At 39.7% G+C, this 27,158-nt stretch overlaps 3 protein-coding genes across 6 annotated transcripts in view; all 3 read right to left on the bottom strand.

Annotated features, from left to right (window-relative positions):
* Positions 1-11,785, bottom strand: LOC116791507 (cytochrome P450 2J6-like). The gene is made up of 9 exons (XM_032697576.1): positions 11,615-11,785; positions 10,532-10,694; positions 9,444-9,593; positions 7,499-7,659; positions 5,375-5,551; positions 3,804-3,945; positions 1,683-1,870; positions 855-996; positions 1-189 (listed from the first exon to the last, which is right to left on the bottom strand). The coding sequence occupies exons 1-9, from the start codon at positions 11,783-11,785 to the stop codon at positions 11-13; spliced, it is 1,473 nt and encodes a 490-aa protein (XP_032553467.1). The 3' UTR covers positions 1-10.
* LOC116791506 (cytochrome P450 2J6-like) lies at positions 11,639-25,747 on the bottom strand. 3 transcript variants are annotated; one of them, XM_032697573.1, is made up of 10 exons: positions 25,552-25,747; positions 23,817-23,979; positions 23,307-23,456; positions 22,190-22,350; positions 19,859-20,035; positions 19,110-19,251; positions 17,448-17,635; positions 17,064-17,205; positions 16,376-16,550; positions 11,639-11,728 (listed from the first exon to the last, which is right to left on the bottom strand). In XM_032697573.1, the coding sequence occupies exons 1-10, from the start codon at positions 25,720-25,722 to the stop codon at positions 11,722-11,724; spliced, it is 1,476 nt and encodes a 491-aa protein (XP_032553464.1). In that variant the 5' UTR covers positions 25,723-25,747; the 3' UTR covers positions 11,639-11,721. The 3 variants fall into 3 exon arrangements, with proteins under 3 accessions (XP_032553464.1, XP_032553466.1, XP_032553465.1); XM_032697575.1 differs by lacking the exon at positions 11,639-11,728 and adding an exon at positions 15,674-15,773; XM_032697574.1 differs by lacking the exon at positions 11,639-11,728 and having other exon boundaries at positions 16,235-16,550.
* LOC116791505 (cytochrome P450 2J6-like) overlaps positions 25,615-27,158 on the bottom strand; it is a 28,792-nt gene continuing 27,248 nt past the window's right edge. The window contains exon 12 of one of the 2 annotated variants that reach the window (XM_032697569.1): positions 25,615-25,814. In XM_032697569.1, the coding sequence (XP_032553460.1) occupies positions 25,735-25,814 (80 nt within the window). In that variant the 3' untranslated portion in view covers positions 25,615-25,734. The remainder of the gene's footprint in view (positions 25,815-27,158) is intronic. The other variant, XM_032697565.1, reaches the window with a different exon arrangement.

Genomic DNA, 27,158 nt, shown 5'->3' with positions numbered 1-27,158 from the left:
CACGTCCAGCCTAGCGTGGAATGGCACAAACCCTGTAGGGGTGGGGCTGCAGGGTACCCCCCAGAATGGGCTCTGTGTTGATCTCTGCCACTCCCTCAGGGAGCTGGAAGGTGAAAGCCCGCAGCAGGTTGGCAAAGAAAATAAAGAGCTCGGTCCTCGCTAGGTGCTCCCCCAAACACACACGGTGCCCTGTAGAGGGAAGAGGGGAGGACAGTGAGTAAATTACCCTGACCTCAACAGCAATAGTATTCATTCTCACACAAAGCTAGGGTATTTGTGCCTAACTGAGAATTTCTTTAGGACTTAATGCAATCAATGACACAAAGTTTAGTGTAATTCTTCCTTTGACCAGTCTTATCTGCAGCTACAGATAACTGTGTGGCCCTTTTGCTCCAAGTATCCCTTCAATTACCTCAAAAACCTCATCTTAATTTGACTGACAACTTGAAAGGAATTCATTCCATCATATAAATGAAGAATAAGGACCTCCTTTTCCTGAGAGATGTCATGCTCCAGTGCTGTATGCATAAAGAATCAGAAGGGCTGCTTGCAAGTACTTTCCAAAATGTATGTCTGGTGTGAAATGTATGCCCCAAATCAATAGACATGATCATTAGCAGAGAATTTCCTTCTAAAAATAAGGTGAGTTAGATATATACATTTGTCAGGACACCTCTGTTTTTCCATGTTATTATTTGTTCAGTAGAACAAAAGTTGCTGAAAGTAATAAGGTTGATTTAAGCATTGTTTTCCACAAAAAGGTTTAAAATAGAAAACCAATAGGTTTGTAATAGACATCTTCATTCTACACTCCCAATCCAAACTGTTAATGCTTGTGCTGTCAGTCCATTTACCTATTGAGAATGGTAAAAAGGCTTCTTGGCTCACAAAGTTTCCATCCTTATCTAAGAAGTGACCAGGGTTGAACTGTCGAGGTGTTTCCCACTGCTCTGGGTCATACAAGGACGAAGCAATATTTGGAAGAACTATGGTGCCCTGAAAGGAGAAAAACACTCAGTTCTGGCTGTGAGTCCTCACCCAGCAGCCAGAGCCAGCTAATGAGACCAATGTTCATTCCCTCTCGGAGTTCAGTGTTTTGTGCTGATAGACTCAGTTCCCCAGTAAGGACTGTGAGGAACTCTAAATATTTTTGCTTCAGAATGTTGGTCCGAGCCAGACAGTGGAAGTGACCACGTCAATAGGAACTAACAACTTTATTTATACTAAATCCGTTTTCACTTCCAGTGTTAGGAGTGTCTGTGATTTAGTCTCTTTGACAAAAGCTAGTTGCAAGCTGTCATGCTTTTCCCCAGATCTTTTATAGGCTTTCTGCACACAAAAATTCAGTCAGAAATCTTTCCAATGCCTTATCAGCACAAACCCACTATAGTTTCCTTCAGTATCAATCACAAATGTTTTGTCTTCATTGGTTTGTAGAAACACTTGGCTAAAATATCCTTTTCCATCCAGGGGCACCTCTCATTACTAATCACCCTCTCCCCAAGAGCTGCATCGCTCAGCCTGACAGATGAGTTCTTGTCTTTGTTCCCATTCAATGGGACCCAGAGGTATCCAGTCCCCCTGCTACTGAGGAGAAGCTCCTGGCACAAACAGATTTTAATCCACACCTTGCTCTACTGATGCAATAAAGGTGTGTAGCAACTTAGAAACTGCGTCTGTACCTTTTTGAGGGGAAAGCCAAGCAACGTTGTGTTCCTCACACACACCCTGGGCATGCCAACTGAGATAATGTTGCTGAAGCGTTGGATCTCATGAACCACAGCGTTTGTGTAGGGCAGTTCTCTCCGATCCTCATAGCAGATTAACTTGGAAGGACCTAGAACAGCATCCAACTCCTTCTGAACTTTTTCTGTGGAGAAATATTCAATGTTTCAGGTGGAAAAACATATCAAGTATTTTCACTAATTCTATTTAATATTCTGTTAAAAGCAAATGGTTCCTATGTAGAATGTCTGCTAAGTGAAACAATGCCAATTAGAACAATGTCCAAATACCAAGAAAGAAATGTGTCTACTCCTTGGCACTTGCTTTTTGATCAAAAATAGCATATTTTAAATCACTTATTGCACAGGAGTCTTGGGAGCATTAACAAAAACAAAACTTTGTTTTATAAACTTCAAGAGAGGCAGGACACATCACCTAAAAAAAACACCTTAGATTTTTAATAAATGATCCTATCTTTTTTCCAGGGTGGTTGAAGAAGCAGAAAGATGTAGGGAAGTCCATTCTGCATCACATCAAGCCTGCTCTGTGACTGCCAGCAGTCCTTCACACAACTGTGCTAGGTAGGCTCTGACAACTGAGATTTAAGCACCTTACAGAATTTAAAATGTAAATCCAGAAAGATTTTTAAGTAAACTTCCTTCTATGAAGAACTATCTTGCATAAGCAAGCATGACTACTTCAGGATCCAGTGTAGTTTGAAGTGATCAGTCACTGTGTAATATATACATACATCTCTGGGTTGTTGAGAGAACAAGGAGAGCCTGATTTAGTGGTGAGGCAAACGGCAAAAATTTTCCGTATGTTACAGAGTGGAACTGCACAACATTGTCATTGGGTCTCAATACATGCAACAGTATGAATGGGTTCAAAAAGAAGCCCAGGAAGGATCACTCTGCACCCACCCTGCTTTCCCACATATGTGCAAGGTATTATATTTAACTAAATAAAATTACACAGGTGAGTCAGTGCTTTCATAACCTTAATTACACAGGTGATAACAAAACATGATAACATGAGATTAAGCAGACTTTCTTGTCTGACAGCTACAAGATGAGCAATTTTTTCTTATCTTCATGTCTTTCTTCCATTTAAAATCCTGTTCTCCTCTGGGTATTTGCACATGTTCTGTGATGTAACAATGAGATTTCTGTTATCCAGCATAAGACATCCTTCTTCCTTTCCTTTTCATTCAGTGCTATATGAAAGTGATTGATGGTTATTTAAAAAACAGACTTAAAAACAAGCTTCTTAAATACAAATATATGTAATAGAGGAGCCATCAGTTTCCTCTCCTGACTGGAATAATTTCTGTTATAAGAGACTCAAACACGTCACAGAGTTAATTAAATCACAGGTTAGACAGACACCCTGGTACCTTGGGATTGGAAACAGACTGATGGGGAAAAGCAAAGTCAAGGCTGGCAATTGACCTTTAGGCAATTATCTGTATTTCTTCTGTGATGTACAGAGCACCAAGAGGGGCAGGACCCCCTGTAGTCCCTCTTACTGATAATCAGCAATACAAAGCACAATTGAAGTAAGTTTCCAAACAGTGACACTCCTATCATCACACATTAGTTTCAGGTTAATTATTTTCAACCATCAGTCGTGTTTAGGACTAAGACAGAACCCAACTCAATTTCTTGAAGCACCATGAGCACCCCTCACCAGTGGCTGCAGCAGTGGCCACTGTTCCTTTAAGGAACACATGTGCAAACTACTGACTTCCCAAAAAGTGACTCCAGTCCTCTTATCTCTACCACAATCTTAATTTCCCCACAGATCCCTACACCTCAATCAGCCACAGTCTCCTATACAGGTGCATAATTCTCAAGTGGTTAACTGTGGGAACTGCCTTATTCTTGTGGCTGCTCTAAGAGCTTTTGTACAGATTCCCTGCATCTACTGATGCTGCCTAGCAGAGATCTACCAGTACAAAAAGGTACATGTACCACTAGGCATATATCAGTATCTAGGAATAATCTCTGATCCATGAAAATGTTATGACTTGGCTGCTCTATTGTATGAAAGATATTTGTGATGTGCTTATTACTCACCTTGGATGTCTGGATATGCCACCATATAGAGCAGACCCCAGTTCAAAGTAGTGCTTGTTGTCTCTGATCCACCCAGGAAAAGGTCATTTATAGAATAAACCATGTTGTCTTCATTGTATGTAGACCTGGGTTCATCTTTGGACTGCAAATGATAAGATAAAATAGAGGATTACACATGAAAGTTAGAAAAATCCAAATAGGGTTAAATATGATTTTATAACTGGTCCCAAGCTGCAGTGTGTTCTGCATATAGGACAGTACAGAGACTGATAAGGAATGTTAGACAGCAAGGATGACTATCAATACAAAAAGCTAATATTTCACAGAGACAAGCCATCTTTACTGCCCTTTTAATCATGAAGCTAAATTGCATGTTCTTTGCAGAAAGGGATTATTGGCTTAAATGTGCAAATAGTGGTCCATTTAGAAGGTTTCATAAGTAAATCTTCCTCTAAAGATGTCTACTAGCATGTCATTCTTCATGCCTCAAGTCACAGCCCACCACTTATTTTTTCTAGCAAGCAATGCAGTGACAAGGTAACGAACCCTGGGCTGTGTAAAGTTCTTAACCTGTGGTATTCAGGTTTCTTCTTCACTACAAAGGCACAATGACTCACATACAGCTGCTCCGGGGTTTTACAGTTTTCAGTTAGAAGTGTGAGGACATGTATGTATACACTGAAACTATAAAAGAACATCATTATGGTTTGGGGGAATTCATTGTCTAAATTTAGGGAGGTTATGCTCAGGGGTCTTGAACCTTTCTCTTGCCAATGGAGCAATTGAAAAGTGGGAAGGATGTTTTCCCCGGCTGTAATATCATCTAATCTTTTTTTATTGCTCCTGTGCATCTATTACAGACAGTTCAATTTTTTTAATAAACAAACTTGGATGATTTCCATCCGACAGATCCCAGAAGAGCTCACTGAAAAAATTTCTGGTCCACTGATTTTCAAGACTCATAAATCTTAGAACAGCAGTGAAATGCTTTAGAAGCTGTTAAACGCTTTGGAAAGCCAGATGTGTGAATGCACCGGTATAAAAAAAAAAATTAAAATAAGGGGATCCCAGGAACTAGAAGCCAGTTGGGCAGACATCCACCCTGACCATAAAAATATAGCAGCTGATGTGGTAATTAATTAATAAAGAATTACCAGTTAGAAATACAAACTGATGCTATTGGTTATTATATAGAAAAAAATTATCATAGCAAGGAGATCTGATTTGACTGATTTGAAGTACTAGCTTGGATGATAATGACAATTTCACAGTTGCAGTATGCTTGGAGTTCACAAGATGGTTGCTTTTGTTCCCCAGAATAATAAAAAATCTGGCACTATTAAGTATTCATAAGACACAAGCTACAAGACTGAAGAGTAGGCTGACAGAAATAGCTAACAGACAATAGATGGGAGGGATTTCTCCCCTGGCTGCACATCTGTAGTGACTGAGCACAGCAGCAGAGCTGCTCACAGTGTACACAAGGTGGGCAGTATCCAGGACAGCAGCTCCCTTTCTGCTGCGACAGGAGATGCAGGATGGGTGCCTGCAGCCTGACAGAAAAAACTTACTTTTTCAATGTGATCCAGGTAAAAGTCAATGAAATCCTGCAGTTCATCTGGTATCCCACGCTCCATGTGCATTCTGATCTCTCTCCGTGTAAAGGAGCTCAGGACATCATAGCAAGCCAAGGCCTTCTTATGGGGCCCAGGGAGGTGACACATCAACCAGGGGAAGATTTCGTACAGCTGTGGGAGTGACACACAAGAGACACTGCAGAAAATGCACTAGAAAGGCCTGCTACAGAGAGATGGTAATGTTCATATTAGCACAGGGTTTGGACCTCATTAGTAAAATATCCTGTCAAAGACTGTGCTTATGCTTTCAAGTTGTAAAACAGTACACTATTTAGTTTCTAGCTGTTTTGATGGTAAGATTCAGAGTTCCACAGGCTTTCAGCTCAATCACAAGCTAAATTAGAATTACTATAACTAGGATGAACTGTGTTCATCTATTCAGTTATTCAAGTCCCGTCTTCAATTCCTATGAACTGCATTCAGGCATTTTAAAAGTGACATCCTGCCCTCCAGTGGAGAATACCGGGAACGGAAAAGCAAAACCTGCCAACTGCCCTCTCCAGGATGTGCCAAAGGAGTTGATAAACCCAAAGCAAGGGCTGGCTGCCGGCAGCTGCTATACAGGCTGGGTAATCCCTAAAGTACTCTCTACCAATTGGCCTCTCAAGGGTCCTCAATAAAATTTCAAATATCTGAAATCCAGAAAATCTAAGGAACAGCTACCTGACAAATTTGAGTGCTCCCCTCTAGAAAGGAAGAAGGCATTAGCTGACACAACCAGATTAATTTTTTCCTTCTCTCTTACCATTGGAGAAAATCTAGCCTAAGAAATAGCTGCTTTCTACTTATTCTGATAGCTAGAAAGTTCGTTCTGATTTTCAGCCTCTATTTATGCTTGAATAATTTGTATACATTGTTCTTGTATCTGCAGTGTACTTTCTCCAATCCACCTTCCTGGCTACTGGTCCTGCAAAAACTCCTCCTCCATATCTGGAGAAGCCCAATCCACAGTGTTCTCCTGCTTAGTGCCTGACAACATGGGATCCAATCAAGAAATTGGGATGTGGATGCAGCAATACCATTTTTTACACAATACTGAGTACTCTTTGCATCTGGGAAGTGGGAAGATTGTGGCCATAGCTCCAGAACAATTTGAATAGCTGTTCTTGTTTCCTTGAAAAGTATCTGATTCACTGGACTAAGCAAAGCCAGGGTAGAAAGGAGACAAGAAAAGGAGGTATGTTCTCTATCCTAAAAGCAGGTCTCGCCACCACTACACACAACTTACAGGAGCAGAGTTAGGCTAAGCAAAAGGGAACCTGACCATAACCCAGTGACAAGAATGCTCTGTGGGATGTGGAGGGAAATATTTGTATTACAGGGATTCCTTTGTGTTTTACATTAAGAAGTTACTGCATAAGATGTATGGGACAACTTTGGTAGTGGGACAGAACCAGAACTCCCAGGAAACTTTGAATGCACTTCTGTGCAAAGGAGGCTTCTAGTGTCAGATGAGTCCTTGACTCCCAGATTGTTTGACTGCCAAGCTTAGAGTTCTATTTGTTGGCTTAGCATTTCCTGTCATCTGCTGCCTGTGTCTGGAGCTACTCCTCACTCAGACTGAAGGAGTAGAATTTCTCTGGGAAGTCTTCAAGTCCAAGTCTTAAAGAGGAACTGGTGATAAGTAGCCACGGGCAAAACACTTCTGTATTTGAATCATTCTTCTCTCTGTTGACTCTACAAAACAGTGTCTAAACTTGGCATGTGAATCACACCTTTAGACCTGACTTTTAATATTTAAGAATCATATTGTCCAAGGCAGGAATCTGGTGCATAGAGGCTGAAAAACCATGACCCAGGAGCAGTCCATGGGCCTATGCCTTGCTGCAAAGAGTTAGAAGCAGGCTACCAGAGTGCTCAAATATAGGACAATGAACAAAAATGCCTGAGGCTGGTATGTGGAGCATTACCATCACATTTTGACAGAGTGCACTGCCCAGTAAAACTGCACAGGACATCACTCACCCATTTGAAAACTTTTGCCCAACAGCCACCTCTTGAATCTGCATTTCTCACTCTCCGTCTTATTTAGAGAAATACAACAGATTTTTCACTTACATGATGAATAAAGCTGCCCCCAAATTTGAACAGTTCCTCTGTGGCTCTAATCAGTTCATGAAAGGTCTCATCCTCTCTGGAGAAACGATGTCCAAACACGACAGCACAAATTACATTTGAGACAGAATGAACAAGAGAGAAAGAAGGATCCAGAGCTTTCCCTGCAATCATAATAATAAATGTCACTGTTAATGTATCCTGCTTTAGTGAAATCAGAGAATGTTATAGGTTACCCATAGAAGAGAGCATTGCATTTCACGGAGAAGCAGCAATTTTCTTACAAAATTATAGTATCAAACTGATTCTTCACAACCATGGTGCAATCCCATAATCCCAGGAATGTGTGGCACTCTAAAGAAATGCCAGATATGTAAAATATTGCATAATATGATAGAGTAAATTTAGAGATAAGGAAAAAACATTCAATGCAAATTTGCTGCCCGGCAAATTCAAAATATGTCTTAAGCGTGGGAATGACTGAGAACACTGTGGATGAAGGCAACCTGAAGGGAGAACTGCAAGAAGGGACATAGCCTTATCCAGCAAGGACATATAGGCCACTATGTTTTGTCTGACCTTGCTAGAGATGAACAAATAAATAAAATGTTGTAAACTCCTTTCAACTAATCGTGGCAGTGATACAATAACTAATTTTAAAGCAATTATTTGAAAACCTAATCTCAAATCCCTATTTTGTGACTCTGGAATAAATTTCTATAAACAACTGTATTTATGTATGTATCAATGCAACTGTCCAACACCCAAGGCATGATTCTGATTAGCAACTTACTGTTTTGTGCTTTTTTTCTCCTGCATATATGGCCACATTTCAATCTCTCCTAGTTCTTAAACCATAGGATTGGGCTAGATTTAATTGCTTTTAACTGATGTAATGCTAGCCATAGCATGTCCTGATTTATTGTGCCTTTGCACAACGATCAGTATTGGGAAATCCAACTCACATGATCCTAACTGGGTTGAGAAGGGTAGAATCTTGTATTGAAGACAAGATTCTAGGCACTGCTACACGGAGTGTGCAAACAGCATTACAGACAAGATTTAATTCATCAGCATTGGCAGTGCCTCCATAAGTTTGTGCACCAGCACCATATATGAGCCAGCAATGTGCCCTTGAGGCAGAGGCCAACATCATCCTGGGCTGCACTAGGAAATAAATTGCTGGCAGGCCAAGGGAGGTGGTCCTTCCCCTCTGATCAGCACTGGTGAGACCTATTTGGAGGGCTGGGTCCAGTTTTGGGCTCCTCAGTACGAGAGACGTCAACATACTACAACAGGTTGAGCAAAGGGCCACAAGGACAATTAAGGGTTTGAAGCATCTGACATAAGAGAGGCTGAGAGAGACTGTTTAGTTTGGAGAAGAGAAGGCTTATGGAGGTATCTAAATATGTAGAAATACCTGGTGGAGGGGAATAAAGAACATGGGGCCAGATTTTTCTCAGTGGTATCAAGTGATGCAATAGGCAAAAATGCATTAAATTCTGCTTAAACGTAAGAACCTTTTTTACTGTAGAACTGATTGAACAGCAGAACTGGTTATCCAGAGAGGTGATGAAGTCTCCATTCTTGCAGATATTTACAACTCAGCCCTAAGAAACCTGCTCAGATTGACCCTTCTTTGAGAAGGGGTTGGACCAGTCCATCTTCAGAGATCACTTTCTCCTTAGGGTGTTCTATGATATAAATAATAAATAAGCTCCAGTTTTTCTTCCCAGCTGTAGTAGTTGTGTAAATAACTTTGGACAATAATAGTCTGTGTGAAAACACAGGAGTGGGGTCTTTGCATTTTCAGTCTGTTCCACAAAGACACTGAAAGATTCTGCACATTCTCTTGTGGAACAAAAGTAGCCCTTAATTTCAGAGAAGTTCATACGCTAAGGACATCAGACTAATGGCAGAAATGTATTGATATTTACTGCAGGGATACCTTTCATACTTGCAAAGAAGTCTACCAGGTAGTGGGCTTCCTCTTGAACTCGATGCTCCAGACCTCTTTTCCCCAGGCCAAGGTTGCGTAGAGTCCTGAGTGCAAACCTTCTCTGCTGCTTCCAGGTGTGACCAGTTGCCAACATAATCCCTACATCCATTAAAGGAAGAGCTCTTTATCATGCTAATATTAATTATAGACAAGGACTACAGTACAGGATATACTAGGCCATGGAATATAATTAAACTATTGCATTGCCTAAGAACACAAAGGCACAAAGAACTCTGGCACGTAAGTATGTTGACAGGGCTGAAAAGGACAAACTCAACTGGATAATAAGATGACTGGCAGGATTAAGCTTGATCCAAGACAACCAGCTTTCTCAGGAAGTCTGACAGCTGCTTCTCTAGATGCTCTTTGTAGTGCTCGTCTCACACTCTGCTGTGCCTGAAGCTCACCTGAATCAGGTTAATGGTTCTTGTGAAGGGAAAGGGGGAAAGAACTCTGACTGTTCACAGGCAGGGATGAAAGTTCCTGTCCACAGGGTAGGAAAATTCAGTGCTTAGGCTTTGTGATAGGCTTTGGGAATTTCCAGTGTGGTTGGTGGCATGAAACCTACAGCAAGGTTGAAATAGAAGCGCACTGAGCCTCTGGGTGTTACTGTGGGAGTAAGAAAACGTTCACAAAAGGAAGGAAGGGAACGGGAAGAAGATCCCACTATCAATCTCACTCTTCAATTGAAAATGTAATAGTGGGAGGCAGTAAGTCCAGGACAAGGAAGTGGGCTGTTTCCTGGTTTTCTTCCACTTCTCTGTGGCACAACTTACCACTGCCTCATCGCATCACCTCTGCTTCAGTGAGTACTTCACACAAGACATTACGAATCTTTTTTCTTTTGCTTGTATTTTCCTCCTGCTACTGTCCAAAAGCCATTTCAACCCTCCCTACCTTGCAGTTCACCTGGCAGTCATTCCTTGTAGACAAATCCTGTTTACTGTGGTACCTCTGAAAGTGGTTACAAGCTACAAAAGAGCTGCAATTTATAAAGATGATGCTTCTGTGCAGTATTTATGGAAAGAAATTCTCACCTTTTCCTTTGGCCATTGCTCTGAAGAAAGGAGACACCAGCCTCCCAGAAACATCTTCAGGGTGCGTGGTCATACCATCCTTCACTGCTTGAAATCCATTCAGTACAACCACTGGGGCCCATCCAAACCATAAGGTGAATATGTTGCCATGAATTTTTGCCAGCTAGAGATGGGAGAGAAGCCAGATAAAAAGCACAGATAAAATCCCACATATTGCAAACAAACAGAGGATGAACCTGTTTTTGCACTGATTACAAGACCAGCCCTAAAGTGGAGTGATGTTCTCCATCTTTCCCACAGGATTATAATTATCTGTGAGAAAGCATATATATCTTCTCCAGCATTCACTGTTGGAAACAACTGAGTATTCCCACTTTTCAGAGCCATAGGTCTATGTCAAGAAACAAAATGTATCTTTTATTACTGTATATAAGCCAAGGCTCAGTTCTCAAAAATTCATGTGAAAAAGGGTATTTTCATTGATTCATTAATTTATTTCAAGAGGGTTTCTATCATTTGTACAAGTAAAATAGCAAAAAAGAACACAGAAATGCCAGAGGAGTAAATAGTTTGTAGAGACTGTACCAGTTATTTTCTTCTTTCCTCCCACCCATTTTCAATATAAGTGAGCACATACACACAAAGTGCATGTAAGTTCCATTTACTGCTCAAGCTAGAGAGTGCCAGTGCTCAGAAAGGTACAAATCCAGGCCATAAATGTAATTTTTTTGATAGTATTTTTTCCCTAACTATTTCATCCTAAATTATATCAAATTTCACATGAATTTGTCCATCTCAGTATTAAAAGGGGATCAGTTTAAGCATCAAAATGATCTTCACATATTCAGAAATTCCAATACCAGTTTTCTTAACTTGGCAAACTACTTCACACTGCAATAACTTTTTCTTATTTTGGCAACCAAACCAGCAGTTCTGAATCAAACCGGGTGTGATATCACAGTGACCAGTTAACAGTTACACTGTGCCAGCAACGTAGTTTCAGGAGAGGATGTTTTCACATAGCAAACAACATAAGAAATGACAAACACTTTTAAACAATTAGGAATATCTGAAAAAAAGTACCTTCATGAGGAGATCACGATTAAACTGAAAGTTCAGCTGTATGAAGGTCCCAAAAATTGGGAGAGGAATTGGTCCAGGAGGAAGCCATCTCCGTACTTGCTGCAACTTTAAAAACTGTGTAATTAGAAGAAATACAACCACAGCTATAAGAACTTGACTTATTGTCAACATTTTACCGTCTGCTTTTACCAGCTTGTCTTTATTCAAAATAGTCTATTGAAGCTATTAAGGCTGGTTGCTCAACCAGTTTTTTCATAAGAGCTTAAATTTCATATAATAACTCTTCCCCGCCTCTAACCCTCCCTCATTGTTATCAACCACTCCCTTTTTGTCCCACTTATTACATTCTCGTGCTTAAGCATATTTAATAGATGCACACCTCTCTCCCTCTTCTCATCCAGATTATATTTATCAAATATGGATCACAGGATTTGTAGGAACAGTGTCTTCAAAGACTAGGGCAAAGACTTTCCAGGCAATGTAAATACACGTAAATTCTCCACCTAATTTTTCTGAAACAATTTTGGATGGTATGTGCTCCTACAAACACTCCACAAATGCTTTTAGAAAAGCAATAGTCATACGTACAAATCAAGCGTGCAAATGTAAGTGGACATTAAATCTTGGACTTTTTAAATTGTTTTATATATATTCCGTATACATGTTCTATCTAGTAATGGCAAGACCAACAGAAGTTAAAAGCCCACATTTATCTTAAGATACATAGACAACTATCTATTGCTTAATACAATTTGTTATGCTTTTGAATGTAATTGAAAACATAACTGGTTTAATGTATGAAGTCACTTTTTTTTTCTAACATATTTGCAATAGGTAACCTCACTGAGGGTTTTGTCTGTTTCTGAAGTTCCCCTTTCAGTCTTGACAAAAGATGGATACCCTAAAGGATATTTTGAGAACTCATCAGAAAGTTTATGAGACAAATAACAAATAATCATATAGAAAATACATCTAGTATGAAACAGATTTAAAAAAAAAAAAAACAAACATGGGAAAAACCTACTAGGGACCTTGAGCTACAACAGAACTAAGGGCCCCAACAAGAACCAGTCATGACATGCGTAACTTGAGAACAGAGTCTGTAGCCAAGACTCTTTGCCACACCTCAACACACACAGGACCCATAAATCCAGCACCAGGGGAGTTCACATGCCTGAAATCAGACCATGAAAACCACACAAGGACTCTAGGCACCACATAGCAATGACCATTACAGTCCCTTTACAGATCTAGACTGAAATGTTAATGGATCAGTGCCTCCCTGTCAAAAATGCCCATCCCCTGAAAGCAAAACACTTGTAAAAGAGACATGTTTTCACTGATATTCTGAAAAACCTGCCATAATGACTTGTGCACTAGCTTGCTTCTTGCAACTGCCCTGTCTTTGGGACAGAAACTATTTCCAGGATTTTTGGCTCTGGGACATTGAAGACCCTTATCCAGAAAGAACAGCCTGGAGTTTGCCAGTCTGCAGTTTACAGACCTCCAATTCAATTATTTTCCAACCATGGCACCTCATTACCACTAATGCATAACTGATTAATGTGTATTAACCAAGAAAGGGATGTTTCTAGGTTTCCACAAAAACTTTGTTTGCGTATATTGAAAAACTTGTTTTTCAAGGCAATCATTTCTAATTTATCTCTCTCCCTCAACAGGGAAAAAATAGCCTTTTTGAAAAGAAATTTTGGTAAGTTTTACCTGCTCTGTATCCAGTGTAATTTTACAAAATCTACTTCAAATTTACTGATTTATCAGAATTTTTTATTTAGGATCAATGTGGTACACTCCCTGTCCTTTTAGATATTCAAAGATTTTCCATCTAAATGATTTGTCATCAGGAAAAGTCATTTGTCCAGTGATTTCTCTACTGGGATGTGAAGAAAGAAGTTACAACCTGGGGCCTTCACCCCTCCAAGGCTGCAGCCTCACAGCAGGACCTCTGTGTATTTTTTTTAGTCTTGCAGCCTCCAGTTTTCACATTATCAGTCATTTCTCACAAGTCCAGGTACCCAAACACCCTCCAGCCCCTTGTTAGCCCCTTGTCACATCCTTTATCATACTCTTAACCCCAGCCCAAAGCTCTTCCTTGTGCCTTTGGCATCGTTTCTGCTAAAGCATCCCTCTGATCAGGGGATCTGTGTCTCCTCTCATGCTCTGACCGCTGTCCTGGCAGCAGTCCTGTCCTCCCTCCATGTCTAAAGCTGGGGCACACCACAGGGGCAGGAACAGCCAAGAAAAAATACAAGGGCAGGAAATGGAGCTGAATAGAAAGCAGACAGGCACTTGTAGTCACCACTGTGCTGGAGAAGGGAGTGAGTGTGAGAAAGGACCCTAAGACCCAGCCCTCCTCCATCCCATGTGAAGTGGCCATTGTGAGAAATTGCTCTGTCAGCAGAGCAGCCTTTCCCTTCAAAGGGCTGCAGAGACCATTCCCCAGGGAGCCAGCAGCCTGCCTTCCCCTCAGCTTGGCTCCAGACACCTGTCCAGGTGTTTTTTCACAGGTCTTTTTGCCACATTTGCCTGTGAGAACTTGGTTGCCTCCCTGATACCCACTCAAGGTAGCAGCTACAGCCTTCTCTCTGCCTGGTGGCTCCTAAGACAGCTTCCCCACCACAGTGTGAGGCACCAGTGGCATCACATCACCCCATCACCCTTCTGCCTTCCTCCTGCATGCTGGGCAGAGACCAGTTTTCTCTTTGTACTCAGATGGACTTTCTCTGTATCTCATTTTTACCCAGTACCACAACTCTCTTCCAAAGAAATCACAATAAATTCCCATCCTTCTTTCCACCAGGTAACAATTGAGAGCTTAAACAGAATATATTTATTTTTTAACATTATATTTCTATGGCAGACAACAAAGATTCCAATAACCACCTTAGATCTCCCACTTCTCCAGGGCTATCTTTTTTTTGCCAGAGTTTCAAATGTGAAACTCTGAAACATTGAGGTCCACTTAATTTTTCCCACATATTTCTCCAGGATGACATTCAATAGCTTCAAACCCTACTTAGTTTTGAGCTCAATAGACACTTTAACCAGTGTTCAGCTGGAGCTAGCCTGGAATATGGTTCTCTCACACTGGAAAAGAGAGATGACTGTGGATTGGTATAGACTACAGATGAATCTGGGATTCATCTTACTTTATTTGATGGAAAATGTATTTACGAGATTGTCTAGGCTCCCTTTTCTACATAATTACTAAATGCAACCACCAGCAGCATTTCTTCAGCTATTCTTCAGGATTAATGATTTTTAATTTGCTCAAGGCAAACTGCTGCCTCTCCTCCTGCTGTCCAGTTGGATACAAATGAGTCACCTCTTACCAGTGCAGAGCTACTGCCAGGGGGATGTTGGCAGTTTGACCATGAGGGGACTTCATAACAATCACCAGCCTGTCAGGACATGCTGGACATGGGTTGAACCATCCCATAAAGGTAAGCCTGGAGGGGAAGAAACTGGCAACCCAGGTTTCATCCTGTATGCAGATTAGTGATCTCACACATCCCTGCCTGTTAGCCTGGGGTGCTTTAAAACACAAGGTAGGCAGAGGTACCTGAAACAAATACAGCTGTGATAATGATGTCAGTCCTGGAGATGGCACTGTGAACTAATCAGGGTATAAGAATAATCCTTCCTGTGTTGGCAGACAGTATCCAATTTTTACCTCATACAAGAAAAACGTATCTCAATGCCATAAAAAAAATTTCCTTGTTATCTGCCAGTAAGCAAATTCGCCAGATCTTAAACATCCACTTTTGCCAAGTCCTTAGTCACCGGGCTTATAAAGGGCTTCAAGAATTCTTCAGTAGTGTCAAATCTTCTCTTGGTCATGATATGCTAATTTATGCTTACTGATGTAAAAGCAGCTAACTGTGATAAGGAATTCATTAAAGAACTGAAAAAATAATGAAGCTGAATAAATTATTGGAGGATCTGGAGCAATCACCACCAGTAGATGACCTGTCATGAAGAAGACATTCTCATGTTGCTGGCAACCAGTGGGGTCGTCAAAAAGGACAAACTATCAACACTGTGACTGCTCACTGTTGTCATTTGTCTTCCAATCTTACTCCTTACCTGTGTTAAGAAAACTCTCCAGAACTGGCTGATGAAGCTGCTCTTCTATTTTCATCTGAAGGGATGGAATTCACCTGTTTTAGTGGTTGAAACTCTGAACTGTCCTGCCAGGTGTCAAGGATAGACTTGTATACAACAAGCTTGCTCAACAGCAAACAATATCATTCTGAGGCAGTGTTATCTCAGGTAATATTATGTCTCTCTAGAAAGCTTCCTCCAAGAGCTTCCTATATCTCCTGCACACACTAATATCCTGAGACAGACTGGAAAACCTCTGAGCCTATCTCCACAAATGCCTCTGCAGCTTATGAGAAAAAATGCCCAGATCTTTCAATTTATAGTCCGTGCTTCAGATTCTTTCCCTGTAAATCCTCTTTCCATCTGGTAATAAATAAGCACCAATTCTAATTCTTCCCTTAATGTTTTTATTTGTTACACATCAGGAGAAATTTAACAAGATTTTCCAAACAGAAAGAAAGAACAAAATATGAACTCTTTGTAATTGTAATCCTCAGGATGCAACCATCAGAAAAACATTTTTGAGGGTAGCGATTAACTAAATGAAGAGGAAAGAAAAATCTGAAGACATGGAAAAAGGAATTCACATACAGAAGTAATCTTACAGAATAACTCTTCCCTGCATCTACCATTTCCTACCGAGGAATGGCACAGATCTGGTAGGGAGGTGGCTTCATCGTGCTCCCAAAAACAAACTTGGTGTTGACTTCCTTCACTCCTTCTGGAAGGGTGAACATGAATGCCTGTAGCAGGGTGGAAAAGACAGTAAAGAGCTCCATCCTTGCCAAGAGCTCCCCCATGCACACACGCTGCCCTGTGAAGAGACAGAAAAGGCAATCAGCCAATGGATTTCTACCATACCTCCCTCTCTAATCTGCTCATTTGCTTGTTTTCTGCAGATCTTGTCCTTTTGTCTTAACTTTGTCATTTAATGGTTCAGAACTGAAAGGCTGCTTTTGTTTCCACAGAAAGTTTTGATCTACATTTACAGCAGGCAGGAAAACATTATAGAAATGATCACCAGGGTGATATAGTTTACACTTACAGTCTTCCTAGCACCATGGATTTTCCTGCCATTACTTTGATAATTGGATCTCTTCTCCAAGAAGAATTGGATCTGTCTCCGAAGAAAAACTTTTCCATGTGTCATTCCTTCCACTCCCGTCTTTTCCACGTACAATTGGACCTCTCCCTTCTTGGAGATCTTTAGGGCAGTGGAATGTGTGTACACGCCCTTTCGTGGGTCCCTTCCTAGTTATTTTGGGGAATGAATGGATCTTGAGCTGTTATCACAAGGAGTAAATAAATCCCTGTTCAGTGCACATACCTATTGCGAATGGTAAGAACGCTTCTCTGTTTACAAAGTTTCCATCTTTATCCAGAAAGTGGCCTGGGTTGAACTGATCAGGTGTCTCCCATTTTCCAGGATCAGACAGAACAGAGTCTATATTTGCAAGAATTATGGTGTTCTGAAAAAAGAGGAACAGTGGTGTCAACAGAAATTACCACCTTAGAATCTACTAATATTTAGGACAAAGAGCACCTTTCCTTGTGAAAGGCCACCAACAGAGACAATCAGAGCTTAGGGGCACTGCTAGAACACAAAGGATACAAGAGTTCATGTCCCTAATCAGAAAAACCCTCAAAAGCCTGTCTGAAATCATCTGATGGACCAAAATCAAAGATATTCAAATCTGCAGCACATTTGTACCTTTGGCACATGATATCCCAGCAGCTCCGTGTCCTTCAGACTCAGTCTGGGAAGTGCAATTAAGATTATATTACTGTATCGCTGGATCTCGTGAACTACAGCGTTTGTATAGGGCAACTTCTTTCTGTCCTCATAGCAAAATGCATGGGAACAACCAAGAACAGCATCCAGCTCCTTCTGAACTTTCTCTAAGGAGGAATATTCAGCTTTAAATATACAACAAACAATTTATAAAGTCTGCATTCATAATTTTTCTTATTGCTCTTTACAGTCATAATAGCATCCAACAAGATGAAAAAGATATTTTATAAAAAAGAATGCCTTCAACTTCCCATACAGACGACCTGAGTAAAATTTGACATTAGGGTTGTTTATAGGTTGCATACCCAAATAATACTTTAAAAATAGCAATACCAGATTAAGTAATTCTATAAGAAGATGTAGGTTCCTGTTACATTTACTGCTTTAAGGTAATTTATAAAAATATTTTTATTAGTATTTATTTTTACAAGCAGGGAGTCAACTGGAAAAAAATATTAACTGTGTATTAGGAGAGAAGTTTAGTAATTGATCAAGAATTATTCTTCACTTAGAAGCACACAGATTTTTGCTTGTCATCTACAGGTGGCCTAACTGCTATTCTGTAATTACTTGCCTTCGGAAGCACTCACACAATTAATTAATTAATTTAATTAATGTAATTAATGAATTAAATTACTTTTTCTCAAGAACTTCTTTTTTTTTAACTTATGAGCTGAATTGGCAATTTCTGATTAATTTTCTATTAATACTACAGCCTTTATAATTGCAATTAGAATCACCCAAGGAAACTTAAGAATGTTTTAATATATCCTGAGAGGGTGAGAGACCATGTGAAAATTCAGTACGTGCAATCCAGTCTCAAATTTTAGGTCTTTTGGAGCAGTGTTTTGTAACAAAAATCGGAGATCCTTTCTCCTTTACACTTCCACTATTTTCTATTTGCCAGGCTCCTGCTGTGCCTGGTACCAAGCTTAAACTCTCAAATATTAGGCTGTTGAATTGATTTATATACCTTCTAATCCTTTCTATCTCATACACTCTGACTCTACTTTTTCACTCATTTTACTCTGCCAACCTGTATCTTTCTTCTGTTAATATCATTATTAAAAGCACACATTTTCAAGACACTCAACCCAATATTTTTTTACATGTGTTTATACATAGATATCTGTGTTTGAAGTTCTAAGATTGATGGAATAACCACATATATTAGAAACATCCCACTGTATTTTAGTTATTTCTGCTGCAAGAAGCGAGGAGCAAATCAAAGAATAGCAGTCATGGATTTAAAAGGATGACCTGAAGGCTCCACCTTGTCCTTAGTGGAAGTCTAATCATTCTTTTCTGTGGAGAGGCAATGGAGCAGTTTATCTTGTCTGAGACTAAACTCCTTCATCTAATTAAATTAATCACATCTTGCATTCTGTGTAGATCCCTTGAAAACAAAACCTGAAATAACTGGCCTGTATATTAGAAAGGATACATCAAGAAACAGATACATTCAGTTCACCTGATTTATACTCTAATAATTAGCTCCTCTACTATTCTTTGAAGAGGCACTGCTACTATTTGAACTTGTGTAATTGCTAAAGAGTTGGAGACCTCTTTGGATGTGCTTACCTTGAATGTCAGGATAAATCACCATAAAGAGCAATGCCCAACGTAAAGTGGTGGCTGTAGTTTCTGTACCTGCTATAAAGAGGTCAAAAATAGTCTGGATCAAATTTTCTTCATCGTAAGTAGATTCAGCATCTCCTTTAGTCTGCAGATATGAATTGAAAAGAAAGTTATGGCACACAAAAAAAGAACTAAACCACCTCACAGGAGTATTTACTGATACTACCCAAAAAGCCCTCACTTTCCTTCCCCCACAAAAGAAAAAAAACAAGCACACACAAAAAACCCAAGCAAACAAAACAAACAAAGAAACAAACCCACATAAACTACAAAGCCACAAAAGGGCTAGAAAATAAAATCTTCTGAATAAAAGGAAACCATCTTCTAATATTCTCCAATACACTTGTCAATTTGTCTTATCCATATACACATATTGTTCTTCAGCCATGACATACATACTTTCTACTGCTGCTGCAAATCTCATCATAACTGTCATTTCTAGTTGTAACTTAGCCATATGCAGATCTGTTGCTATTGCACTTATAGATAATCTACCTGAAAATTAACTTACTTTATTACTTCTTCCTCTTGCTGCTATCATTTACTGTCAGGTTTTTTCATTCATCTATGTATAAGGTTTACTATGGAGAAATTGTATACTTCTATATTTATATTAGATATCATTATAAACAAAGGAACACTTAAAATCGCTTGTTGTTAGTGAAGTGTGAGAGGAGTTCAGAGATACTCACTTTATCTATCTCAGCCAAATAGTAATCGATGAAATCTCGATTTTCATCCAGTTTTCTTTTTTCTTTGTGGCTTTCAAGTTCCTTTGCTAATAGAGCTTTCACAAAATCTAATTTGGACTTAGTCTCTTTATATGGTCCTAGGAAATGACTTGTAAGCCAGGGAAACAGTTCATATACCTATAAAATAGATATTTTAGATATGTGGTATTACCTATAAATATGTGGTATTTAGCAAACTAAATCTGAATCCTATACAGGCTTCTGGGTAGTGATAAAAACAAATGAAAGACTGATGACTAAATCTTCCCCATTAGACTGAAAAGATGGTGCCTATCCCATGTGTCATTAAAGCCTTTCTAAATCCCATTTTTCTCTTGAGCAGAATTTCTCTCAGTTTTTTACTATAAAATTATATGTATTACATGTATGTATACTATAAGATTATACAAATGTTATGTACAAAGAATAAATTAAATTCCTCTGTACCCCAATTCTTTGCTAGGCTCAACTTTAGTACCAAGGACCTCCTATGAAACATGTCCCTGTTCTCACTTTATCCAACACACATATAATTTCTATTTCATCACTAAAAAAACCCAGATCCAGGTTGACTTCCTTGACACATCTGCTGACTGAAAATAGAACTATCCAAACCCGGGTCTATTTTCTTATGGCAGAATACTGAATGCATTGAGATTTTACTCAGATTCACCTTCTCATAGATGAGAAGCAAATGTATCACACCCCTGTGATATGCAAAACAACTAAATGATGTAGAAATACTGGGGGGGGATTCCCTTCTGTTTATTCATTGTTCTAAACATATTCACACTCTTGTCCTTATACCATTACAAAACCACATCTCAGTAGAGAAGAAATAAAACACTTCCTAGGTGAATTCTATTCCTCTATTTCATTTCACTTTCTGTTTTCCCCTTTTAAAGATTGCATCATGTCCCTCCAGTTACAGAATTACTGCAGCTTAAATTATGCATTAGGCCATAACTTCTGGGCTCATCTATTTAAATGGCAATTGCATGACAAAGATTTATCTCCCCACAAGCCTATTCAGATTCCTGGCTTGTATTTCTTCTTCATCCTACTGCATAATTTTGTTTGACACTATCTGTCCACTTACCAGGAAAACAGATTAGTACAGCCCATCATTAAAGGATTGTACATCCCTGTGAAAACACTGTGGAGAGCAGGATAGAATGAAATGCGGGACTAGAATGTTTTTGTTGGCTGTTGATACACAATTAAGATGTTTTAAGAACAGTTTATAAAAATACCTACTGAGAGAAGCTTGGAAATAGCTGAACCTGTGTCTACCCTGGCTAGAAGGTAGTTTAGGAATGATTCAACCTGCATCTCCTGGGATAAAAAATCTTAAGTAGTTTTATTTTAGCTTATTTACCAAAAGTATTGAATTAGTCCTCGGATTCTCTAGGACCTTGACTACAGCAGTTTCCAGTTAGTCAGAGATGGTGGAAATCATGCAAGACTGTGAAAAAGCCAGATGAGTTCCAGCAAGTTCTGCAGAAGCAGCTGCCTCATACATGGGTAAATTGACTTTTTGACTATACACAGTACTGTGGTTTCCATTCAAACACTGTTCATGATAAAACTACCCCTGTTTGAGGCCATCTGTGCCACTGCTTTGGCAGCTGCAGTCACAGCTGCACACACAGAAGCAAGAGAGAATTTTTCTCTCCAGTGGACCAAACCACTGAATTCTTGTAAGGACATGCAGAGATGGGACAGGTGTTGCTGCCAAAAGCTATAGGGGAAAACTACCATTAAGCAATTTCATTACATGTTACCTTTGCACAAAACAGTTGCTCTACTTCAGTTTCTATGAAGTTAGTTAGCAGTAATGAAGGAAGTAGTAAAGACCCATATTACTCTTGACATTTTTTGACAGCCATATCATACCAGAATGAAGAAAGCCACTTTGCCAGACAGAAATCAATATTAGTCTTTTTCTGAGCTTTTCAGATATTTTACTACTGAGTTTCAGGGATTGTTTCAAACACCACAGTTGTAGTGGTAGTGCTTATGCAAGAAAGTCCTTTGTACGTCTCCCAGACATGTAACAAACCTTTGTGCTTCCATCTCTGTCCCCCAGACACAGGAAATGTCTGTCCTATGATGAAACATAAGCAAGTTTTGAACTAGGCATCTGGAAGTACTGTTCTGACGTATACTTCAGCAATTCCAGGTGCACTAGTATTTATTTTTGTTATAGAAGTAACAATCAAGTTGCCTTTTTCATTGTCTATCTATAGAAATCAATCAAATAAACAAACAAACAAAACTAATTTTCCTCACAAAAAAAGTGATGCTGTTCCCAAATGCTGTTATGGTATCAATGGATTCAATCAAGCGATGGAAATTTTCATCATCTCTGGAGAAGCGATGTCCGAAAATCACAGAACAAATCACATTTGCCACAGCATGAACTACAGGCATAGTGGGGTCCAGAGGTTTTCCTGTAAACACAATGAACCGCATTCACTATCAACGCTGAACTGTTCCTGCTTTACCCACTGACAGGAGAACTGATAACATTTTGTAAACATTTCTGACATTAGTTAGTTCACTGGATGGCAAATCCCGATTTTTTGGTAAAAAGCCCAAGCCAAAAAGTAACTTCAGACACCTAAAACACACTGATGGTTAAAAAAAAGCAAAACTGCTGGTGGGAATGGAATTAGTAGTAATAATTACAAAAATGCCCAGATTCCACCGAGCCTTGGTATCAGTAGATCTCATGTTTGGCAATAACCAGGGTACCAAAATTGTCAGATGAGATATTAAATACATAGATGAATTGAGAATCACCTCCTATTCTTCGCTCATATAATGATAGAATATTTGAGCCTACTACCTATGGACTCACCCTGTTATTCAGCAGCACAACCTGAACAAACTCCCTCTCTTACTGAGGAGCTTCATCACAAGCCATGTGAGCTGAGCTTTTTCCACTGCACTTACCAGAGCAGAGAACAGGGTTGTGCAGCCTTGATCAAAGCCTTTCATATTTTATGGGGTTTTTTTCTTTTTTGTACAGGAGTATGGGGTGTTGTGACACTGATTTTGTTACTGTTTGCTCTTACCCTGATGCTGTTGCCATGAGTAATGTAAAGCTGACTCAGAAGTAACAGCACTAACAGATAGGGACCAGTATATACATACTGGTATATTATATATACACCGGTATATACAACCAGATAGGAGATTCCAGTTCTAAGCTCACACTGTGGGGTTTCACACTCCTGAAAGGAAGTGCCTCATGCAGGTCACATGATACAGACCTTTGAGACTCAGCTCTGCATATACACTTTAAATCCATTTTTGTAATCAAATAGTTTGAAAAGCTAATGGTAACCCATCCTTCAGCAAAATCTCCCGCTGCACAGACTGACCTGCCCACCAAGTCACATACCATTGGTTTTCTGTAAATATTCCACCAAATGACAGGCCTCCTCTTGTAGCCGATACTCCTGCGTTTTCTTCCCTACTCCCATTTTCCTCATTGTTGCCATTCCAAAACGCCTCTGCTGCTTCCAGAGATGGCCATTAGAGAACATAACACCTAGGATCATAATGAATTAATGCTGTCAATACCTTATAAATTAATGAATTGATACAGTTGATACATCCAAGGAGCTGCTCTTTTATTCTAATTATTTCAAACTTTTACCAGCATTCCTCTTTCCTTTCTTCTTGCAGTTTAGCCATCTATTTCCTGTATAGAAACTCTCACATTACTTCTGTGGTGCCATTATTGTTCCAACAATAATGCAGGAATCAGAAATAGAACTGTTTCAAAAAACTCATGAAAATAATAAACTTTTTTCCCAATTATAAATTAAGGACATTGAGGCTCTAAATCAATTTCCAAAACTAGGGTCGGAACAAACACATGAAAAGAATTTCTGAGAATAATAATTACCATTTCCATGTGACATATAGTGAAAGAGACGTCCTGTGGGCCTTCCAGCAACATCTTCAGCATGAACAGTCAGACCTTCCTTCACTGCCTGAAACCCTTGTAGGACAACTACAGGACCATTTGGAACCCATAAGGTGAAGATATTACCATAAATTTTGGCCATCTGTAGAACAAAGCAGCATCAGAACAACATGGGTAAGAACCAGTACATTTAAATCAAAAGAAATAAACCAGATCCTTTCCCTTGGCAGGTGCCCCAAGGGTGACTGACTTTGAGAAGAGAGCAATCTCTTTTTACATATTATGTAGTTTGAAGTCAGGTTTCTATCTAAAGTCTCACTTACTAAAGATGAAGATGTTTCTAAAATGTTAGCCAACGTTGCCAAAGTCTGCAAATGCTATTTATCACGTCTTACAATTCAAACTCATTGTAGATGGTCTCTTACATCTTCACTATTTATTACAAGAAAGCATTAGCTCATGAGTTTGACATGAACCATCTACAGATTCCCCTTTGTGTATCAAGACTAGCAAAAGCAGCCAAGAAGGTGACTGATGCAGGAATCACCCTCTCCTTTCTAGCTCAGCTGTGATAGCCTTGTCTTCAAATGCTGTGCATGCAGAAATCACTGGAAGTGGGCAAGACAGTCTTTGCCCTGGCTGCTGAATCAGGAACTAGAAAAGTAGCAAGTCTGTGGAGCAGAATGGCCTGGGAAGAGTGGGGTATTGCCAAAACATCCCAAGAAATTCAGGACTAAAGGAGTACAAAATTTTGCTACTTGGGAGCAAACAAGAGGGAACAGGTGTGCACACTGAGTAAAAATGCATATGCACATGCTTGCACATTTGTGTTTAATTTCATTTTTGTAAGGACTAATTCATGTCTTTTGAAATCTTGGGATGAGCAATACTATTCTTCAGGTTTGGGGGGTCAGACACAGAAGAAGAGGCAGCAGACAGGCACTGCCTATTATTTTATGCTGTAGAATAATACTACTTTGGCTTGAAATATGCAGCTCAAGAGCAAAGAACTGGCAGGATATGGAAGAACCAGGGAAAAGGAAGGTTGAAAACAAAGAGGGAAAGTGAGGTGATATTACTTATACATATAAATGTTAAATATTTAATATATATGTATGGCAACATGGTACAAACTTTAGAAATGCTAGGCATTACAACTGGACTTAAAAAAGGGCTTGAGTATAGGCACACAGTGAATTAGTTCAGTCACTTAAAAGCTCAGTCATGCTCAGAAGCCTGAAGTCTCTTGTGAAAATCTGACCAAACTGTATGCCAGAAAAAAATTGATTCTAAGATCTTTCAAAAAATCTGTTGAATAAGTATAAAAAACCTCATCCTTTCTATACTGAAAACATATATGCCCTCAGTAGCAATTTCATGGAATACTTAGAATTGCCAGTGCAACAACAGAGATACAAAAGGCTACACAGAATTAAAGACTCTGTTGTAAAATGTGTCTTTTTCCTATGTGTAAGGCAGGACTATTATCATCAGTATGGTTTTGTTTGTAAGCACATAAGGTTTTAATCATTTGTTTCATTTTAAGTGCAAATTTTCATACCAAGAAATAAATATTTTAATCATCTCCACCTATTTTCACATTTATGTAATTTAGAATAAATCCCTCCTTAGCATTCAAAATAAGACTATGTTAAACACATTTTCTTTTCAATCAGCTTATGAGTCTATTAATTAATTGCCAGAAAATACATACTTTTTTAAGGTTCTCATGATGAATTTTGAAGTTCATCTGCAACAGGTTTCCAAAGAAGGGGTATGGAGTTGGTCCAGGGGGAAGTCGTCTTCGCATCCATTGCAGTTTCAGGAACTGTATAATCAGCAGAGACACCACAAAAAATACCAGCACCCCACTCACTGTTACCATTTCCCTCCTGATTTACACGGCAACGTTGTCTCTGGACAGCTGCTCTGTAGACAGAGGATAGACCCACTTTATCTTGCTTTGCTGGTACCTCCCTAAAAAGAGAAAAAGATGTTGAAATTTCTGTACCTCTCCATCTTTCCCTCTTTATCACTTTAATTCTCCACCCCAGAGAATTAATTGTTCTTGTTTTTAAGCGTATATGACATCACTCCTTCATATTGCAGCTATAAATCTGTCAATCGTTGTTTCTTCAAGGGATACAAAATGTAGGTTTATTGTTTACCTCCTTGTGCCATGACAGCTGCTGTGACAAAAATCTTTGCCCACAATTCTAGTTTCATAAAAAAACTCTTGCAAGAACAGAGAAATAAAAAAAATTTCCCAAGAGTTTTCACACCCAAGGATGGTGGGGTTAATGAAAGTTCAGGCTGATCAGTAACCATCATGTGCACCAACCACATGCACTGCTCCTTCACTTGCCCCATATTATTGTTTGATTCTGATGTTCTCTGCTACTCCTTTATATTTTGGTTTTCCTCATGGTTTGTATTGTAAGGTCTTTGGCCAAACCTTTTAATTTTATGCCTGGGGCACATAAAACGTAAATGACTCAAATTAATCATTGAGTAACAGGAGTTTGATGGTTATAATGGCATAACACCCAGGTGTCCACAGACTCCCTGTTCAGCTGCACAGGTAAGTGGGGCTGCATGGTCTTCATGACGAAGCAGAAAGCATAATTTCTTCCTCCTCCTCCAGCTGCCTCTCTGCTAATCCCACTGAATTGCTTGCAGCAGGAGTAAAGATGATGCACAGCTGCCTCTGTGAGCTTCTTTCACAAGCACTCTCATGCACCTGAGCAAATCCAGCTCTGCAAAGTGGGGCATTTCAGACAATACAGCTTTGGCGCTTGCGCAGGAACAGCACTAGCTTAGACTTGGCTCATCTGACTTAGACAGGAGCATGTGGCATTCTGGGAAGTCACCTAGGTGGTCTTGCTGCTCACATACCAAACTTACGGAGCTGGCACAGCTAAAACCAAAAGTTGTGAGGTGTGAAGCAAGTTGATTTACCCCAGAAGCGAGGCAGAGAGATAACATTTGCCCAGTATTGCTGGCCAGCAATTGAACTGAGAGCTGGGATCAAACTGAGGAACTGAATTATCTACTTCAGAGACCACTTGTATGACTTGTAGTTCCTTCACCAGAGTTGTGCTTTCTATATCTCAAACTGCTCCCAACTCTGAATTCAGTATTTTCCAAAGTCTCCTTGAGAGGACACTCACAGCCCCCAAGGCTTGCCTGCCCTGTGCACTTGCAGTCCCATCTGGCCCCTGAACAGACCTGGCTGGCTACTCTGCATCTCCCCTGGCTCTCCAGACTTACTCTGATTTTTCCACACAAATTAGCCACATTCTGGTGATTGTACCTCGCAGC

Source organism: Chiroxiphia lanceolata, chromosome 10 (assembly GCF_009829145.1).
Source record: "Chiroxiphia lanceolata isolate bChiLan1 chromosome 10, bChiLan1.pri, whole genome shotgun sequence".
In the NCBI taxonomy this organism is placed as follows: domain Eukaryota; kingdom Metazoa; phylum Chordata; class Aves; order Passeriformes; family Pipridae; genus Chiroxiphia; species Chiroxiphia lanceolata.
This window is presented reverse-complemented; position numbering and strand designations above follow the sequence as displayed.

Coding starts and splice junctions, on each gene's coding strand:
- LOC116791507 (XM_032697576.1), bottom strand. CDS start 11,785: ATGTTGACAATAAGTCAAGTTCTTATAGCTGTGGTTGTATTTCTTCTA. Junction 10,695..11,614: donor ATCGTGATCTCCTCATGAAG/GTACTTTTTTTC, acceptor TCCCATCTCTAG/CTGGCAAAAATTCATGGCAA. Junction 1,871..3,803: donor GGCATATCCAGACATCCAAG/GTGAGTAATAAG, acceptor ATTTCTCCACAG/AAAAAGTTCAGAAGGAGTTG.
- LOC116791506 (XM_032697573.1), bottom strand. CDS start 25,722: ATGGTAACAGTGAGTGGGGTGCTGGTATTTTTTGTGGTGTCTCTGCTG. Junction 17,206..17,447: donor TGGGATATCATGTGCCAAAG/GTACAAATGTGC, acceptor CTCTTTTTTCAG/AACACCATAATTCTTGCAAA. Junction 16,551..17,063: donor GTTCTTACCATTCGCAATAG/GTATGTGCACTG, acceptor GTCTCTTCACAG/GGCAGCGTGTGTGCATGGGG.